Consider the following 17014-nt stretch of genomic DNA (forward strand, 5'->3'; position numbering starts at 1 on the left):
TATATATATATAAAAAAAAAATTATTTTCGCTCCTAAGAAAGATAATTTACCAAACACACGTATTTGGTTTTTCATTCTTTTGATGTTCTAGATCATATTAGAATAGAGAATAAGGCACGACTCTTGAAAGTAAGAAAGGTGGAACATAACTCACGCAAAGAGACTTTCCAACGTGTCACTATGGGAAGCCAAAGAAAGGAAATGGAGATAAAAGGAGATTGTTATAAAATAAAGACGGTAAAGTAAAGATAAGTATAAAGAGAAATTGATATATTATTTAATTTTAGACTCATGTACATAATAAACTAAAATCTCTTTTATTTATTGAAGAAGCTTTATAAGATGCTAATGCAAGTTGCTGCGTAAGCTGCTATGTAAGCTATTTGTAAGCTATTATTGTACCAGCTATAGATAATCTTCTATAGGAGTAATATTTATCCACATATTTATAATACTCCCCTTGGATGTTCATTAAAAGATAATGTGCCTCATTAAAACTTTACTAGGAAAAACCCGTGGGAAAAAATTTTAGTGAAGAAAAAGAGTACACATATCTAGTAATACGCATTGTTAGTTGCCTCATGAAAAACCTTATAAGAAAAACCATGTGGAAAAACTCTTAGAAAGGGAAAAAGAGTACAACGCATACTTTATCCCCTTGATGAAAACCTTGTTTCAAATATTTGAGTCTCCGCATTTCAATCTTGTATACTATCTTCTGAAAAGTTGAAGTTGGTAAAGATTTAGTGAATAAATCTTCTGGATTATCACTTGAACGGATTTGCTACACATCGATATCACCATTCTTCTGGAGATCGTAGGTGTAGAATAATTTTGGTGAAATGCGCTTTGTTCTATCTCCTTTTATAAATCCTCTCTTCCATTGGGCAATGCATGAAGTATTGACTTCTTATAATATTGTGGGTCTTTTATCAAATTTCAACCCACATTTTCTCGAATACAATGAATTATTGATCTCAACCATACGCATTCCCTACTTGTTTCATGAATCGCTATTATCTCGGCATAATTCGAAGAAGTAGCAACACTTATGGAGCGCCATGATATGACAGTACCTCCACATGTAAACACATACCCGGTTTCAGATCGAGCTTTATGGGGATTAGATAATTAACCTGCATCTACATAACCAATACGATTTGCACCACCTTTATTAGCATTAGCAAGATACACAAGTGCACCAATTGTACTGATATAGAGAATTTCAGGACCAAGGAGTTCCTCATCCTCTTTTGGAGGTCGGAACAGATCTTTATTCACTTCAAGTGATCGAACACCCGTTGGTGTACTTAATGGGTGCGCTTTGTCCATGTAAAAGCGCTTAAAGACCATTTCTGTATAGGCAGATTAATGGATAAAGATCTCGTCTGCTAAATATTCAATTTGCAGACCAAGACAAAATTTTATTTTTCCAGGATCTTTCATCTCAAACTCTTTCTTAAGATATTTAATTGCCTTTTGGAGCTCTTCTGGAGTTCCACCAAGATTTATGTCATCAACATAAACAACAAGTATAACAAATTCTAATGCCATTTTCTTTATAAAAATACATGGACAAATAACATCATTTATGTAATCTTCTTTCAGCAAATATTCACTAAGGCGATTTTATCACATGCGCCCAGATTGATTTAAACCGTACAAAGATCTTTGTAATTTGATCGAGTACTTTTCTCGAGACTTTGAATTATATGCTTCAAGCATTTTAAACCCTTCATGGATCTTCATATAGATTTAATCAAATGAGTCATATAGGTTATGGCTTGTATTTAAATGGCATGGCATCTTCAGGTGTCTCGAATACAAGTCTGATCCTCACAATCGTTTACAATATTGTATCAAATATATCGTTGACGATCATTTTGTATCGGTTCCTAAGCGATATAACTTGTTTAGATCTCATCTTTTTATTTTCAAGTACCTGAACTTCTTCTGGAGTTTCATGAAATGTTATGTCGTGGGCTCTTCTAGAGCTCGTTTCCTCCTCATTATGATCATTTTGATCATTTGCTCCTATCATTTTTAAGGGTTGTTACCTTTGGAACCAATCAATTTACTACGCTTCGTGCGTGCAGTAAAAATTATCCTTCAGGGATTTTAGTTTTAATAGGAGCATTTGCAGCTGAAATATGATATTTAATTTTGGATCAGCAAATGCTTCTAGCATTTGACTTGAATTATCTTCTAAGTGAGGATCATATTAATGATAATTCGGTTGATATAACATATATTTCAAATGTTTATTCTATCCCCTAAATGTTAGAATATATATCCCCAATCTTCTTTGGGTAACCTATCTTTGTGCATTGTGGTAGAGAAATTAATTATATACCGCACACCAAAAGTTATTAGATAGTAAAAATATTTAGTTTCTGATCATACACCAATTGTGAGGGGAGGATTTATCATATATTGTTGGTCTGATGCATACAAGTGTTGTTGTATGCAATTTAGATAATCTTAGACCAACATATGAAGTTTTGTTCTCATAAGCAATAGTTTAGCCATTAATAGGAGGTATTCAATGCTAAACTAGCTTGGTTATTAACCAGCATCATCAAGATGAACTATATTGATTTCATAATCTGAAAATTATGCTCTTAATTGAGAAAAGTAATTTCAAATGCCAAACTGCAGGTAGACAATAAACACACATGTAATCATGTCATATATGCATCTATAAATGGTTCACATGATAGGTGAATGGGCACATATTCACCTTATATATATTTCTGAATTCAGGGGTCTTAGTACCAACTTTAACTGGTATAATCAATTTATTATGAGAACAAGCAACACAAGAGAATTCTTGAAGAATCTTCTAGCTCTTCAGTATATGCTTATCTGAATTCTCAGATCGATCATTTTAAAATGGCAAATGAAAACTTCAACTTTATCATGGCATGTGCTATATCTTAGTAAACTTCTGGTTTACTATGACATAAACTTTTGCATTAGTAAACTTCTGATTTACTGTGATACATGATATAGTACAAATTGAAGAATAAGGCAGGTAATTTCTCACATACATATTATTTTACCCCCTATGATTGTGGAAACATGAAGATTTTCAATCTTTCAGACATTTGTAGTCTCAATATGATAGCCATTTGTATTAGTAAACTTCAGATTTACTACAACATATATTTTGACCATAATCATATAATATGAATAACATATTTGTATATAAGCTCTTCCAAAGCCTTCTTTTATTTTCCACAATCTAATATTTATCAAACATTATTGGTGTCATGTATCTTCTAGACAAACAGTTAGCTTTTCAGGGGTTGTTGATACATTTTGTACTATCAAATATTGCTCAGACACTTCTGATAGCATGAGAGAAAATCATAATCAAATAAATAATATAAAACAATTATTTAAGCACAAGAAAACACCTCTTCATAATATTTTCCTATTTCAGGAGGAAATTTCAATTGTGTTACTTCTTCAGGAGCAAATTTAAAATACGAAATATTGAGTATATATTCTCTCAATCATATTACCTCTTCTGGAGGTGAATCGTAATATATTTACATCAATAGCGCGCTCATATTTACGGCTTCATTAATATTGTCACATTCACTTCAGGGAATGGAATAATATTTATTAAAAAAAATCCATCCTTTAGGAAATCGAACATAATTATCTAAACGCGCATTAATCACATCAAATTGTGATGCTTTAACCTCTTTTATAATATTTACTACTTCAGGAGCAAATCGGGGCGTACATGTAATGTAGTGAATATTTCTGTAGCTTATCTTCAATCGTAACCATAGAAAGCCTAAATTAACACTTCTAGCGGGCATAAGTATATACCACTTCTGATAGGTAATAAAATTTAGTTACAATGAGATTTACGAAACATAACCACTTCTGGTGATTGTATATTTCTTGCAAACTCTGCTGGAGTTTAAGTGGATCTAACAATGTTATCCACTTTGTAATCCTTTATTAAGATAATTAGGATGAAAACAAATATCAAAACAGGTAATGTATATGTAGCATATAACCAAGCAAGTGATGATAAAGATATTAAACCAAATATAAGCAAAAGGCTCAAATTACTTTACACAAATTTGGCCACTCCAGACATAAGTGATATCCACATCACTACCGCTAGGAAGAAAAGCTCACCACCTCAAGGTTTTAATTTGCCTTATGATGCTCGGAATGAACAAGATCTAATCATGGACGTAAGAGTGTCGCCTTACATCGGAGATGAACACTGAAATAGAAATTAAATTCGAGGTAAGTGCTCAAAATGGCAGAGTCTCGTGCTGATAACGTGTTATAAAATAAAGACTGTAAAGTAAAGACAAGTATAGCAAGAAACTGATATATTATTCAACTTCAGACTCATGTAAATAATAAACTGAAATATCTTCTATTTATTGAAGAAAGGAAGCTGCTCTATAAGCTGCTACTGCAAGTTGCTGTATAAGCTGCTACTGCAAGCTGCTGTGTAAGCTTCTTGTAAGTTATTATTGTACCAGCTATAAATAATCTTCTACAGTGGAGTGTCGAAATGATAAGCTTCTTCAGGAGGCTTATTTTCAATAGAGTACTAAATAGATAAACATACTTACAGCGGAGTCCAATATGAATAAGCTTCTTCAGGAAGCTTATTTACAACGGAGTACTAAATGGACATCATAATATAATATATTTATAACAGAGACTAGTTTTTTTAGAGTTTAATTATATACATTAAGGTGTCATTTGATTGGTGGGATAAGGAATAATAATCCCGAAATAAAATGCGAGATCGTTTTATCTTGTGTTTGGCTATGGGTAGTAATTAATCCAACTATCATTTTGTATTAAAAATGGTGGGATATCCTAGTCTATCCCATCCCAACATCGTTTGGTTGGAAAATAAGTTATCTCGGGGTTAATTATCCCCGAAGTAGTTATCTCGGAATTGTTATTCCACCCTCCCATATGGGTAGAAATAACACTACAATCCTGTGATAACTAATCCTAGAATTAGTTATACCGTAATTTTATCCAAATCAAACGTAAGATAAATTCATCTTAAATTTATTCCCAGGTTAATTAGCCCTTATCCGTCGCACCAAATGAGCCCTAAAGGTATGTACGATAGTTGAACAATCAGGTTAAAATAACCTACAGCAACGGTATAAGTTTAAGCCTAATTTAGTAAATACTTTTTTTATTGTTTGAGAACTGGGATTTAGAATACGGAGAAAATATGCCTAATTATGATTCTTTTTTAATCCTTTTACTCCACAATTTTTCGTAAAGAGCAACTGCAGATAATATACGCTCGGATTTTAAGCCAAACCATAAGGAGATCCACGTTTAGAGCTCGGCCATCGATGTCGACAATTCAGATCTCTATATTCCAGCTTTCAGATTGCTAATAGAGCAGAAAACTTAACAAAATTCTATGTCACTCAACCAGATGAGACATTGAAATTATTGCACATAGCGTTTCTGTTAAAGTTATCACATGCAATAAGATAAAGAGAGGCTACATTTATAGGCAAATGGATGTTTGACTTTGACTATTGAGGAATTCAATACCTGAGATTAGCCTGTTCACATTCAGGACATAACCTTCACCCAGAGTTCATGGGAAAAATCTACTAGCAAGGACAATTTCTATGCAGATATTGTGGCGTCCGAGTGGAATAGAACTAACAAATTTGATGCCCTTGGGTATATTCAGGTTACAGACTATAAGATAATAAATATGTTTCTTATAAAGTTACAAAGAAAACTCAGTTTAAAATTGAAATATCAATAAATAACCTGAAAATACTGGAGAGGGGTCAAGGTAACTTCCACTCCAGTGTCGAAAATTTTTCCTTTGCAGTCCAAAATCTTTACAGTAGTTAAAAATTGCTGATGTATTCTATGGCTAGCATCCAAAATCTTTTGGGGGCAGAGGAAAAGACCTTCCTGGCAAAGAGATTTCCGCACTTTGCACGTGCAACCCCTTTCAATGAAGATCAGCAACACCAAGGCTCAACCCCTTTCAATCATCAAGCTCAACAAAGGGATGCAACTCGCTTAGTTCATCAGAATAGCAACATCTTACGCCACTGATGCTATAACTGAATCTTAAGTGTCAGTCAACCCCTTCACTTTCTTGCTAGTGGCATCTCTTGATTTGTTTTTTCGCTTTTTTGAAGATTTTTTTTCTTTCATTTCTTTATGCTGCTGCTCTTGCTCCATTGAATCAAACTCAATTAACTGCTCGCCAGCGAGACCAATAGAAAGTCTAGCATCCTTGTCCTCTGATCTCCCCTCATTACCTTCTGGCTCAATGACCGACATTCCAATTAAAGTATAGTCCAACATGAACGTGCTTCTTTCTAATCTATCTACTCTAATGAAATGCCTCTGAGAATAAGAAATAAGACCTTCAAGCAGTTCTCCAATACCCTTAATCTGTATAATGAGAAGGAAAACCGTAAGATCTCTCAAGGAAGCACTAGATAAGCAAACTAGTTCCAAATATAGCAAAACGGATAAAAGTGGTGCCTAGAGCACAGCATAGCATTATAGAGTAGCACCAAGAGATTGACAGCTAGACATGCTAAAGTCTAATGTATGTCTAATCAAGCAAGTATATCAAGTAGCCAATCAACTAAATGGACTTTCTTGCTATAAAGAAAAAAATTCGAGCACTGAAAAGACCAATACACGAAGCTAATATATGCAATCATTTTCTTGATAGATATTGTAGCATGTGATATAATAACAATTTGAAGGCCCGTTGAAGCAATGGAAAAACATTTCTGGAGCTCTCACCGACCAGTTAGTTGACTTCGCTGGCATGGTGAATCTTCTAGAATATGTACCAATTTTAACAGTTTCTTTTTCTACGTTTGTGACCGAACTTTCCATGTACATTTAAGGGGAAGACACAATGGTACCTCGAGAATCTCGGCAGGTGAGAGAACACTGAATGCCCGGAAAAGAATATACTGTGCAATATGACAAAACTTTGGCTTCGTGTTCCAATCCAGGACATATTCAAAAAGCAGGCGACGCTCTTCTTTAGCAAGAGCCTTTACTGCTTTTCCTATCTGATCTTGCGCATCGCTCTTCCTGCCAAGAGCTAGATGTTAGATGAAAGTCGTGGTACAATAGCATTTGCACCATCAATAACCAAAAAGGGAACACAAAAATAGAGCCATCACTAAGAGAAAAGGTAAGAAATGGAGAGGTCAAGACTACCTGCAGAGGTCGCCAAATAACTCTAGAAGTTTGTGTGGTCTGTGAAGCTCAAATGCAATCTGAATTGCTCTGGTGTATTCAGCATCTATTAAAGCATTTTCTAGCTCTTGACCCCTTAGAACGCCTTCCTCCTGCATGAGCAACATATTGATATCATCACATGAAGTTCTGTAGTAATTTTTCAGACACAACCACATCAGAAACAGACCGGATCTTCTTCTCCTTCGTAAAATATAGTAATAAACACAAATAAAATAACAGCTCATAGCAACTAATTAACTAAATCAATTATACTAATATGACTGTGGAACCATAGGCATCCTGAATTGTTCACAGAACTTTTTGAGATGATCACTCAAAAGTTTTAAAAGACATAAGAAAAGTAAAAGGTGATACTGTTAGTCTGATAAAACTAACTGGAAGTACTCCTTGACTCAATTACGAAGCTCGAGAGAAAGCAGCATTCTTCAAGAATTGCTCTAGACATTTGGGAAACAGAAGTTCAACGTAATCAAGCCATCAGGACCTCACTGGGGCATAAAGACGCCCATTAACAAAGTTTCTTCCACAGAAACTATGCCTTGGCAGAATTATTTTTCATCAACGCCCAACAATGTTGTTCGATGAATATCACTTCAAGAGAAAATTGATATGACTACTTACTTCTTTCCGAAAAGCTTCCTCTTTATCAGAAGCTGTTGAGTCATGCCACAAATTGATCACCGCATCACCACCGCCAGTTGCAAGCATTTCTGTTTTCTTACCAACAGCCAGGGCCCAAATCTGGATAGCAAATTAGAGAGAAAAAAAGATATTACCAATCCCATCTGTGTGGCAAATATCTGAGAAGAAAATGAACTAGTGTCATTTTGTAAGAAAACAGTAAAATTGTCAGCAACTTTACAATGTATAAAACTACTGAACTAGCTATCTTCGCTAACCTATCATTGTAAAGATGATGCAAACCAGAAGCAAGACGAAATTATTCGGTCAAATAGCCAACAATCTCCCAATAGAGAGATTTTACAACCAAATTCAAAGACCTAATAACATGCGGTACCAGAAAGCAGCAACAAATAAAGTAATTTCATGCAGAGTACACATGAACATGCCAGAATATGCCAAGTCCATAAGAGCTCTACTTGAGAATGAATATGCATGCTTTCTTAAGGTTTCCTCAGAGCTTCTCGTCCCAATCGTCCGCGTCATTCAAATTTCAGTACCATTTTAAACTGCAGGTAATAGAAACTGGAGAGCCACTTCGTCAATCAACAGGCCAGGACCCAAACTTTGCTCCTCAGTTGCCATGAAAATGTCAAATTCAAACGACAGTTGGAAAAAAGCATTCATTGAATCTTTGGTCAATCACTCAAATATTGATATATAAATGGCCAATGGCACCGGTCAAAAACCAAATTAACTGCGCAGGTTTATACTCATTAATTCAGAAGAATTGGATCTTCCAAGGTGGAGATAATGTAATGCTCTTTTTCAAGTGAATGGACATAAATAAATAACATAAAAATTTGAGCACCTTATCCTCATGTTGGTCATATGTGGCAATACACTCATTTGTCTTAACTGTCCACAGCTTCACCAAACCATCAGCACCTGGAGACACGGTCATACTTTTTAGCGAAACAGACATATCAACACTTAAATAAAGCTACAATGGCTTCCAGAATGTCATATTACCACAAGAAATAAACTGGGTGCCACGGGTAAGAAATGTTGCTCTTAACACACTTGACGTATGCCCTTCAAATGTTTTCAAACATGATCCGTCAGATATTGCCCATATCTTTATCGTCTTGTCTCCAGAAGCTGTTATCACACAATGATCAACTGGAGAAAACTCAACAGACCATATCCCCCTTTTATGCCCTTTCAGTGTAACCACTGATACAAGGTCTGGAAGTCTCCATATGCAAGCAGTGCGATCCTAGTAATATGAGGAGATGCGATGAAAGCTTTAGAAAATATAAAAGAAGCATGAGATGATAATATCTCTCCTGCAGCAGATTTTTTTATGCCACGATTTAATCAGATGTCCCAATCTTACAAACCTGGGAACCACTGCAAACAAGACTATCATTTGGTGCTACTGCCAAAGAGTTAATATCCTTGTCATGTGCTGCTACAACTGCTTTTGCTTTCAAAGTTAGGACTTCTTCATTGTTGTCAGAGACACCATCAAAATGCCATACCTTTAGCGTACGGTCACTGGAAGGAACGTAGAAAGATCAAAGATATAATTTCTAGAAGATATGATTAGGAACACTTCAGATCATTTGGCTTCAACAATCAACATCTTGTAACAGATATTGAAGCCTAAAAAGATGAAGTACACGGTCCAAGGATAAAAGAAGAAGGTACGCAGATACAGGACAGTGAATGTTTATTTGCATTCAACCAGTAAAAAAGAATATCAACTCAGGTCAACAAAGCTGTAAGCAAACTCGACTCAGTGCCAAATCCTCATGACAGGTACATAATTCAAATATCAAGGAAGCAGAAGCATCACAGTGGTATAACTAGATTAAAAAGGTTGAGCACTATAATTCAGAAAGAGAATTATTGCTGACGCATCAAGGAGTTAAATCCACTCACTCAAGAGCCAAATGACACAGATCTGAAAAATGTCACTTTACATCATGCATGCTCACACCAGCAAAAACATTTTTTAGGAGATAGACAGCGACACTCGCCAGTATTCTTTTGGGGCTTTGTTCTTTGTATAACACAATAGTTTTAATTCTTATAAAAGAGTTCTACTAAAGGACGGTCATGTCAAAGACTTGATTATCAACTAATTCTAAAAGCAAGATAAATTGTGCCTTTATGAATTCTATTTGTGAGCTAAAATTCAACATTGAAGCTAAAAATAGATTTCTAGGTCACATAATTTTGATTCCTGAAAAGTTAATTTGGACAGATCCTGTTCTCAATACAAATTTATAGAAGAAGGGTATGCCCACTACAGCGTTCAGGGATATAATCATTTACCTACTACCACTCACAAAGAAGTTCCGTTGTTTCTTTGATAAAGCCACAGCTCCGACAGCTCCCATGTGACCTATGCCAACTCCAACACAAGCCTTGCTCTGGCAATCCCATAACCTAACCTATTGAAACAGTAGAATCAGAAGCAGAAAAAATTGGTACTAATCTTGCATAGCAAAGTACGATCTTTGTAACCAGGCAGATAAAGATTAAAAGCGTACATCAAATGCTGCATGTGTCTAAAGAGCAGAAAGAGATAGGACAGACTTACGGAGTTGTCCTTACTCCCCGTCACAATAAGTGTTCTTCCAGAACTTGATACACAGGTATCAAGGCACAAAATAACATCAGTATGCCCAGCCAACACGTAAGAGCATGACATTGATGTAAGATCATACACTCGCACCTGTATATATGAAATGTTTTAGAACCTGAGGAAAGAGTCAACTTAAACTGTGATGTGATGACTGCTTTATCAAAAGTAAATTCCAACTATTACTTTGATACATGCACCAGTATTACAGCCTAAAAATCAATTTCTTAATCCTTGTGCCACATAAAATAAAAAGAAATTAAAAGGAGTACTAGACTTGTATGCTATCTTTCTAGTCACATAAGAGGCTTGTAAAATAAGACAAAGAACGAGTTGGACTATTCGAATTAGGACACTGTATGTTACATGAAAGAATCTACTCAATTCGTATTCATTCATATTCTTCAAAATGTATATAATGGTAAGAACAAATTTTAAAGTAGAACATTTTGACGGGTCTTTTCTCACTAGTTCGTTTTGATAAATGATAAATGTTCACAGGTTCAGTAAATTTGTTGGAAATGGAGGCCAAGGCTCTGAATAAAAATGCAAAATTTTAACCAAATATGGCAGGCAAACAGTAGTATCTCTTCTACACCATTTTTCTCTTCAGTATATAAAAATGCAGATCAGTTATGAAACAACAAATGACAATGGAGCAGACAGCAATATCCTCAACATGAGCCCAATAAAGGCTAGAGGCCCCTTAACCAACCAAAAAGTACTGCTAAACAATTGATAATAAACCTGGTGTACATAATTCCTGTAATTCTCAAATAAGATATCACCATAACATGGTTTTGATAGCTAATAGCCAAATTCAATTAAACAATTTTCTCCTCTCACAAGTCAATAAATTATAATTTTGGAAAAAGATATTCAAGGATGTCAAATGCTGAAGAGCAACTTCAAGATGGGCCACAAAAACCTTACAACTATGTGCAGTATTCTATACATTATGCAATAATTTAAACCCAGGAAAGCATTGCAGAACTGACCTGCTCTACGCTTGTTGAAACAGCAAGGAACTGTTCCTCGTCACCCAAAAATTTCATATCTGCAATCTCTTCATTGTATCCAACAAACCTCTTCCTAAGAACTACATTCAGACTACCTTCAAATTCCTCCGGATAATAAAGAAAAAACTGCTGGTCAGCTGTAACACAAAGTAACTCCTGACTTGCAGGCAAAATCATAGCAGAAGTAAAGCCTCTCTTCGAATCTTCGCTGTCAGAGCTTACGGAAATATCAGAGGATTTCTGCTCAAAAAGGCACAGTGCCCTGTTGCAAAAGAAAATTAAAGAATTTAATAATCCAACAGAACTGCAGGAATCACTTGACTGAAATGTCTATTATAATCAAGAGAAATCAACAATAAAAGAGAACACTTAGAAACAATTTGTTGCAACTAAAGAGCTGAATTGCTGTATCTTTCAAGTTTCGACTGCCTTGAATGCTAGAGCAGGATCTATAATACTTTTTGTTTTTATGACTGTCGGAAAATATAACAATGTTAGTTCCAACAGAACTGCAGGAATCACATGAGTGAAATGGCTACCATAATCAAGCATAATCAACAATGAAAGAGAACACTTAGAAACAATAGATGCAACTAAAGAGCTGAATTGCTGTATCTTTCAAGTTTCGACTGCTTTGAATGCTAGATCCTTTTTAGAACTTTAAGTGATTGACACGTACCTATCAGAACTCCACATCCGTACTAATCCCCGTTCACCGACAGTGATGAAATTAATTGATGGTACATTGTTTCTCTTCTTTGTCTGTGGATGTGTCAATGAAGCCAGGCATGCAGCAAAGGGAGATTCTGGACCAATTATACACAGGGCTTCAAGTGACTCAAACATTGGTATGGTGGTCATGCAGCCATAATCATGTAAGTTCCACAAATTTACAACCTGTCATTAATCTTAGTATCAGATAGTGCTTCAACTGACACTCAAGGTGTCCTCGTGAAGAAGAATCGGAAAAAAAGAGCACTTCCAAGTTGATGACTTGAAACAAAAACATTTGATAAGTAATATGCATGGTTGAAAGTCTCATTAGCATGTATATAGGTCATCTAACAACTCTATGAATGATATTCTTTAATATTTTCTTGTACGACAAATAGAAAGATTTGTGCCAAGCATGGTAAAGTGTAAAAAATTACCTGGTCCTCAACAAGGCCAGGATATAGTAATGGTTAAAGTAGCAACCATTCCAGAATAGGGGCATTGACTTCACATCTCCCTCTGAATCAAATTTTATTAAGTGTACTTCACATGTAACTCTTCTACCAAACCAAAAGGAAAAAGGAGTTCAATTCATTGCTAGGAATATGTTCATGCCTTATCTTCGAAAGGCGACCTTCCCTTTGTTGATAACTTAATATCAATTTGGAAACACAGATTTCTCTTTTTCGGAAAAGAGACTTCTGTCAGGACAGTTACTGGCTTATAGATTGATGCAGGCTATTACTTTCTGTATAGATTCTTGGATTCATCTTTTAAAGATCACAAGATGGGTAAAGCTCCTTCTAATCCTCGTTACTTTATTTATGACCTTAGCAACAATTAGTTTTCTCTCAACCTACCCCACTAGATATAAAGTGGGAGAAAAAGATAAAGTAAAAAGGAGAACATGCCTTGTCTCTCCCTGCGCTAAGCAGAGTCCATCCGTCTTCAGATATTGCCATGGAAGTGATAGCTGATTGATGTTTCTCTAGTGTTGACAGACATTTCTTCCTCGTCAGATCCCAGACCCTTATGGAAGCATCATCACCACCAGAGAACAGCTATAGACAAATACAAAAAGCTGAGCCAATTAGTTCAATAAGAAGAGGCCCAATCCTCTATACAAAAAGAAACTAGAAACAAAAGACTATTTTGCAATTTTACAGAATCTTGTTCCACACCTTCAAAAGTCCTTCTATTCCTCTCTTTCCAAATAACCCAGAGATTAAAAGGGTAGAATTTAGCATGTCCCCCACAACATAACTAGAAGAAACTTATATTAGCAAGTATGGGGAAGAAGAAGCACAAAAATTACTTGATAGCTAGCTATTGTAAAGGGGGGTAGGTAGTAGCAATAATATGTTGGAAAAAAAAACTATACTAGCTCAAAAAAATGGGAGGGTTTTTATTTGTTGTTTCAAAAACAAAATGGAAGGTTTTACTGATACAAAAAAAGGGGAAGGTTTTACTGATACAAAAAAGGGGAAGGTTTTTTACGACTTTCCTTTTTCATCTTTAAATTCTAACACCTAACCCAAAATGCAGTTTGCTTCACGTCTACATGATATAGCAAGAGTCACCAGACTGCATAATGATTGCCTATTCAGTCTTGAAAGTTCGAATATCATAAAAACCTCTACTAGACAAAAGCCTTGCCTGAGATGGACTTGTTAAAGAGTCACCATTCCCAGCAGAAACAGGAATATGAGAGACCATTAGAAAATCATGAAGAAATTGGATATGCTTAAACAACAACAACTACTACAAATACTCAATCTCAATTGAAGCCGAATATGTGAATCCTCTATATCCATTCTTATTGTGAGGGTTTATCATCACTCGACTAGTTTTTCGCTGGTTGTTGACCCTCCGCAGTCTCCAACCCTCATCCTTTATCCAGGTTTAGGACCGGCAAGGTAAAATTCACATAGGATGATGAAGCGCAGTGGACGTTCGAATCAAATTTAAAATTTTTGAAAGAAAATGACACAAAAATAAAACCTAGGAGAATGAATCAGCTTTCTTGGCGTCCAATTTGTAATGTAAAAAATTACTATTCCAGTTACCAGTGTTGTGAAAAGCGGTCGCTTCCTCGCTTAAAGCGAGAAGCGAAGCAAGGCGACCCTATGACCGCTTCTGCTATATGAAGCGACTCAGGTAGGCAAAAGCGTGCGCTTCGCACTAAAAAGCGAGAAGCGACGAAGCGAAGCGAGGCGACCGAAGCGAACGCTTCTCTGTTTTAAACACCTGCCAGCCTATTTAATTAAAAAAGGTGTTTTTTTATTAAAACATACTACCAGCAGCAACAGAGAGAAAGAGGCGACTAGGGTTCCAAGTCTTGTACACTCTTATTCTTCTTTTTCTTTTTTCACTGTTTCAGCGTCCAAATAGCAGCAAAATGCTGGCGAATGTTTTTTCCCTTCGGTTCTTCTTTCTCAGTCTTATCCTCTTCGTTGAAATGCTGCTCAGTTCTTCTTTCACTGTTTTTATGCTGCCCAGTTTTTAACAGAATGGTATACCGCCCTTCCTCTTAACAGAATTTATTTTAATATTTTTTTTAAATTCCGCTTCACTTCAAAAAAGCGAGCGCTTCGCTACTCGCTTCTCGCTTTAAGTGAAATGAGGGTTGTCGCTTTTCCCCGCTTCACGCTCTTCACAACACTGCCAGTGACAATGGGATTAAAGTATTTTGCATTTGATTTTTTAATTTGGTGTGATTCTCTAAAATACACTAAAATTAAATAAAAGATGCTTGGAGCCATACGGGATACTTATACACATGCATATTGGCAATGCACCTGTAGCCAAATCCATATAACACATAAATACTTCCTGTCCTTGAATATGTTCAAAGGAAAACACAAAAAAAAATCATTCAAAACAAATTGGAACACGAAAATCCCAATGGACCAAGAAATTGACAAATGTGCCCTGCTTTCTATAAACAGTTAGCTGAAAGAAACAAGGCAATTCGTTTACATCTTTAATGTGACAAGGAAGCAAGCCACTAACTATAACAATCATAAAATCTCACCAGCAGCCGATTCGGGTCAGGATGAAACATAATGCTTGTGACAACCCCTTTGTGACCTTTGAAATAATGAGTGCAAAAGCCTCCATCGACGTCCCACACGAGAACTTTCCTGTCAGCCCCAGCTGTTGCCAGCAATCCACCTGATGCATCACAAGCCATCCCCATCACAGGTCCTTCGTGCCCCTGTAAAAGTAAATTGTCAATGTTCAAGTTCCAAAAGAGCACCAAATTCTCTGCTAGTTATCCCACCTATAAAGAAACATAAAAACTTTTTATGACGGCGGTATCCATGCCAGCTTGTACACACGTCGACTATTCCACCGAGTACCTGCTACCTCCTACCAGCACGGGCACCTACTACCTCCTAAGGTACCGGCTACCTCCAACCAACACGGGTACCTACTACCTCCAACCAGTTTGCTACCTTCAACCAGCACGAGTACCTAGGGTACCTACTACCTCCTACCAACACGCGTACTTGCAACCTGCTACCAGCACGGATAACTGCTACCTCCTACTGTCACGGGTAACTTGATACCTCCTGCTAGCACGAGTAACTCCACCTGCCAAAACTTAGGCAGTTCGGAACTACAATAAAAACCCACTTAATCCCTATGATTCCGCTATAGCACTAAAGCACGCTTCATTCCACTACTAACAACAACAACAGACCCGGTATAATCGCACGTAGTGGGGTCTGGGGAGGGTAGTGTGTACACAGCCTTACCCCTACCTTGTTGAGATAGAGAGGTTGTTTCCAATAGACCCTCGGCCCATACCACAACTAAATAACCTGTATTTTAACACGTAAAGCTGAAAGTTAAAGATTTTTACCTTCCAGGAGCGTAGGCATTTGAGGGTGGAAAGGTCCCAAACTCTAATCTGTCGGCTATGACTAGCAGAAAAGAGGAAATTATTATTAGGGCTTAGAGCAAGAGCTGTCACTGGCTCAGAATCACCCTCTATGGTCGATTTTATTGAAGCGTTTGATAAATCGACTATCTTTATTGTGTCATTGCAAGCACATACGAGAAACGAATTATCCGAAGCTACAGCGTAAGGCCCGCCTGTGTAGAGTTGCTGCAGAGACTGCACACACTTGTAACTTTTCTTCAATGCCGTTGACGCCATTTTAGTCTCTTCCTAGGGTTTGAGCAGTGAAATTCAGAAACACCCACTATTTGTAAAATTATCAGAGGATGAGATTAGAAAGAATTTTGCGCCAGTTCACTGAAGGAGGGTTGAGGGCGGAGCAGGGACAGGGTTTAGGGTTTTACAACGTTTCCCTTCTGTTTTTTTTTTCCTTAAACCCTTAAATTGAAAATAAGAAAACATTAGTAGGGTAAAATACAGTTGTCTCCTCTTCTTTTCTTTACTTTGGTGTTTTTCTTCCCGTGTTGAAGCGAATTTATTTACCTTATTTTCCACGGAGATTCATGGACATAAAATGGAACCTTATTAAATGGCTTTCTAATTGGGAAAAAATTATTTATTAAAATCAAATGTTCCCTCGAGCTTTAAACTATAGACATTCTTCTCATCCTATCTCAAAATTAATGCGATAATGTATATTTTTCATTTTGATTATCAACCTCCTTTTTAAATATTTTTGTATCATGTTACATTTAAAAAACGAAATAGAGTTTTTAGGACCTAGATTTACAACAACAAAAAAACGGAAAAAGAAAAATAAG

The 17014-nt window shown here is 36.2% G+C and overlaps 1 protein-coding gene across 1 annotated transcript; it reads right to left on the bottom strand.

The window, feature by feature from the left end:
• Nucleotides 1-5678: 5678 nt before the first annotated feature.
• Nucleotides 5679-16666, bottom strand: LOC109237329 (transducin beta-like protein 3). The gene is made up of 14 exons (XM_019403624.1): nt 16155-16666; nt 15321-15503; nt 13198-13347; nt 12252-12469; nt 11552-11834; nt 10512-10646; nt 10244-10362; nt 9304-9460; nt 8933-9179; nt 8772-8848; nt 7901-8020; nt 7238-7368; nt 6934-7108; nt 5679-6445 (listed from the first exon to the last, which is right to left on the bottom strand). Exons 1-14 carry the CDS (start codon nt 16449-16451, stop codon nt 6116-6118), a joined length of 2622 nt encoding a protein of 873 aa, XP_019259169.1. The 5' UTR covers nt 16452-16666; the 3' UTR covers nt 5679-6115.
• Between the last annotated feature and the right edge of the window lie 348 nt (nt 16667-17014).

Source organism: Nicotiana attenuata, unplaced genomic scaffold (genome assembly GCF_001879085.1).
Source record: "Nicotiana attenuata strain UT unplaced genomic scaffold, NIATTr2, whole genome shotgun sequence".
Lineage (NCBI taxonomy): Eukaryota > Viridiplantae > Streptophyta > Magnoliopsida > Solanales > Solanaceae > Nicotiana > Nicotiana attenuata.

What these genes read in the sequence shown, in the direction of transcription:
- LOC109237329 (XM_019403624.1), bottom strand. Translation starts at nt 16,451, where the DNA reads ATGGCGTCAACGGCATTGAAGAAAAGTTACAAGTGTGTGCAGTCTCTG. An exon ending in TTTCAACAAGCGTAGAGCAG is followed by an intron (nt 10,647 to 11,551) that starts GTCAGTTCTGCA and finishes TCATATATACAG; the next exon opens with GTGCGAGTGTATGATCTTAC. An exon ending in ATGACCAACATGAGGATAAG is followed by an intron (nt 8,021 to 8,771) that starts GTGCTCAAATTT and finishes TTTGCTATCCAG; the next exon opens with ATTTGGGCCCTGGCTGTTGG.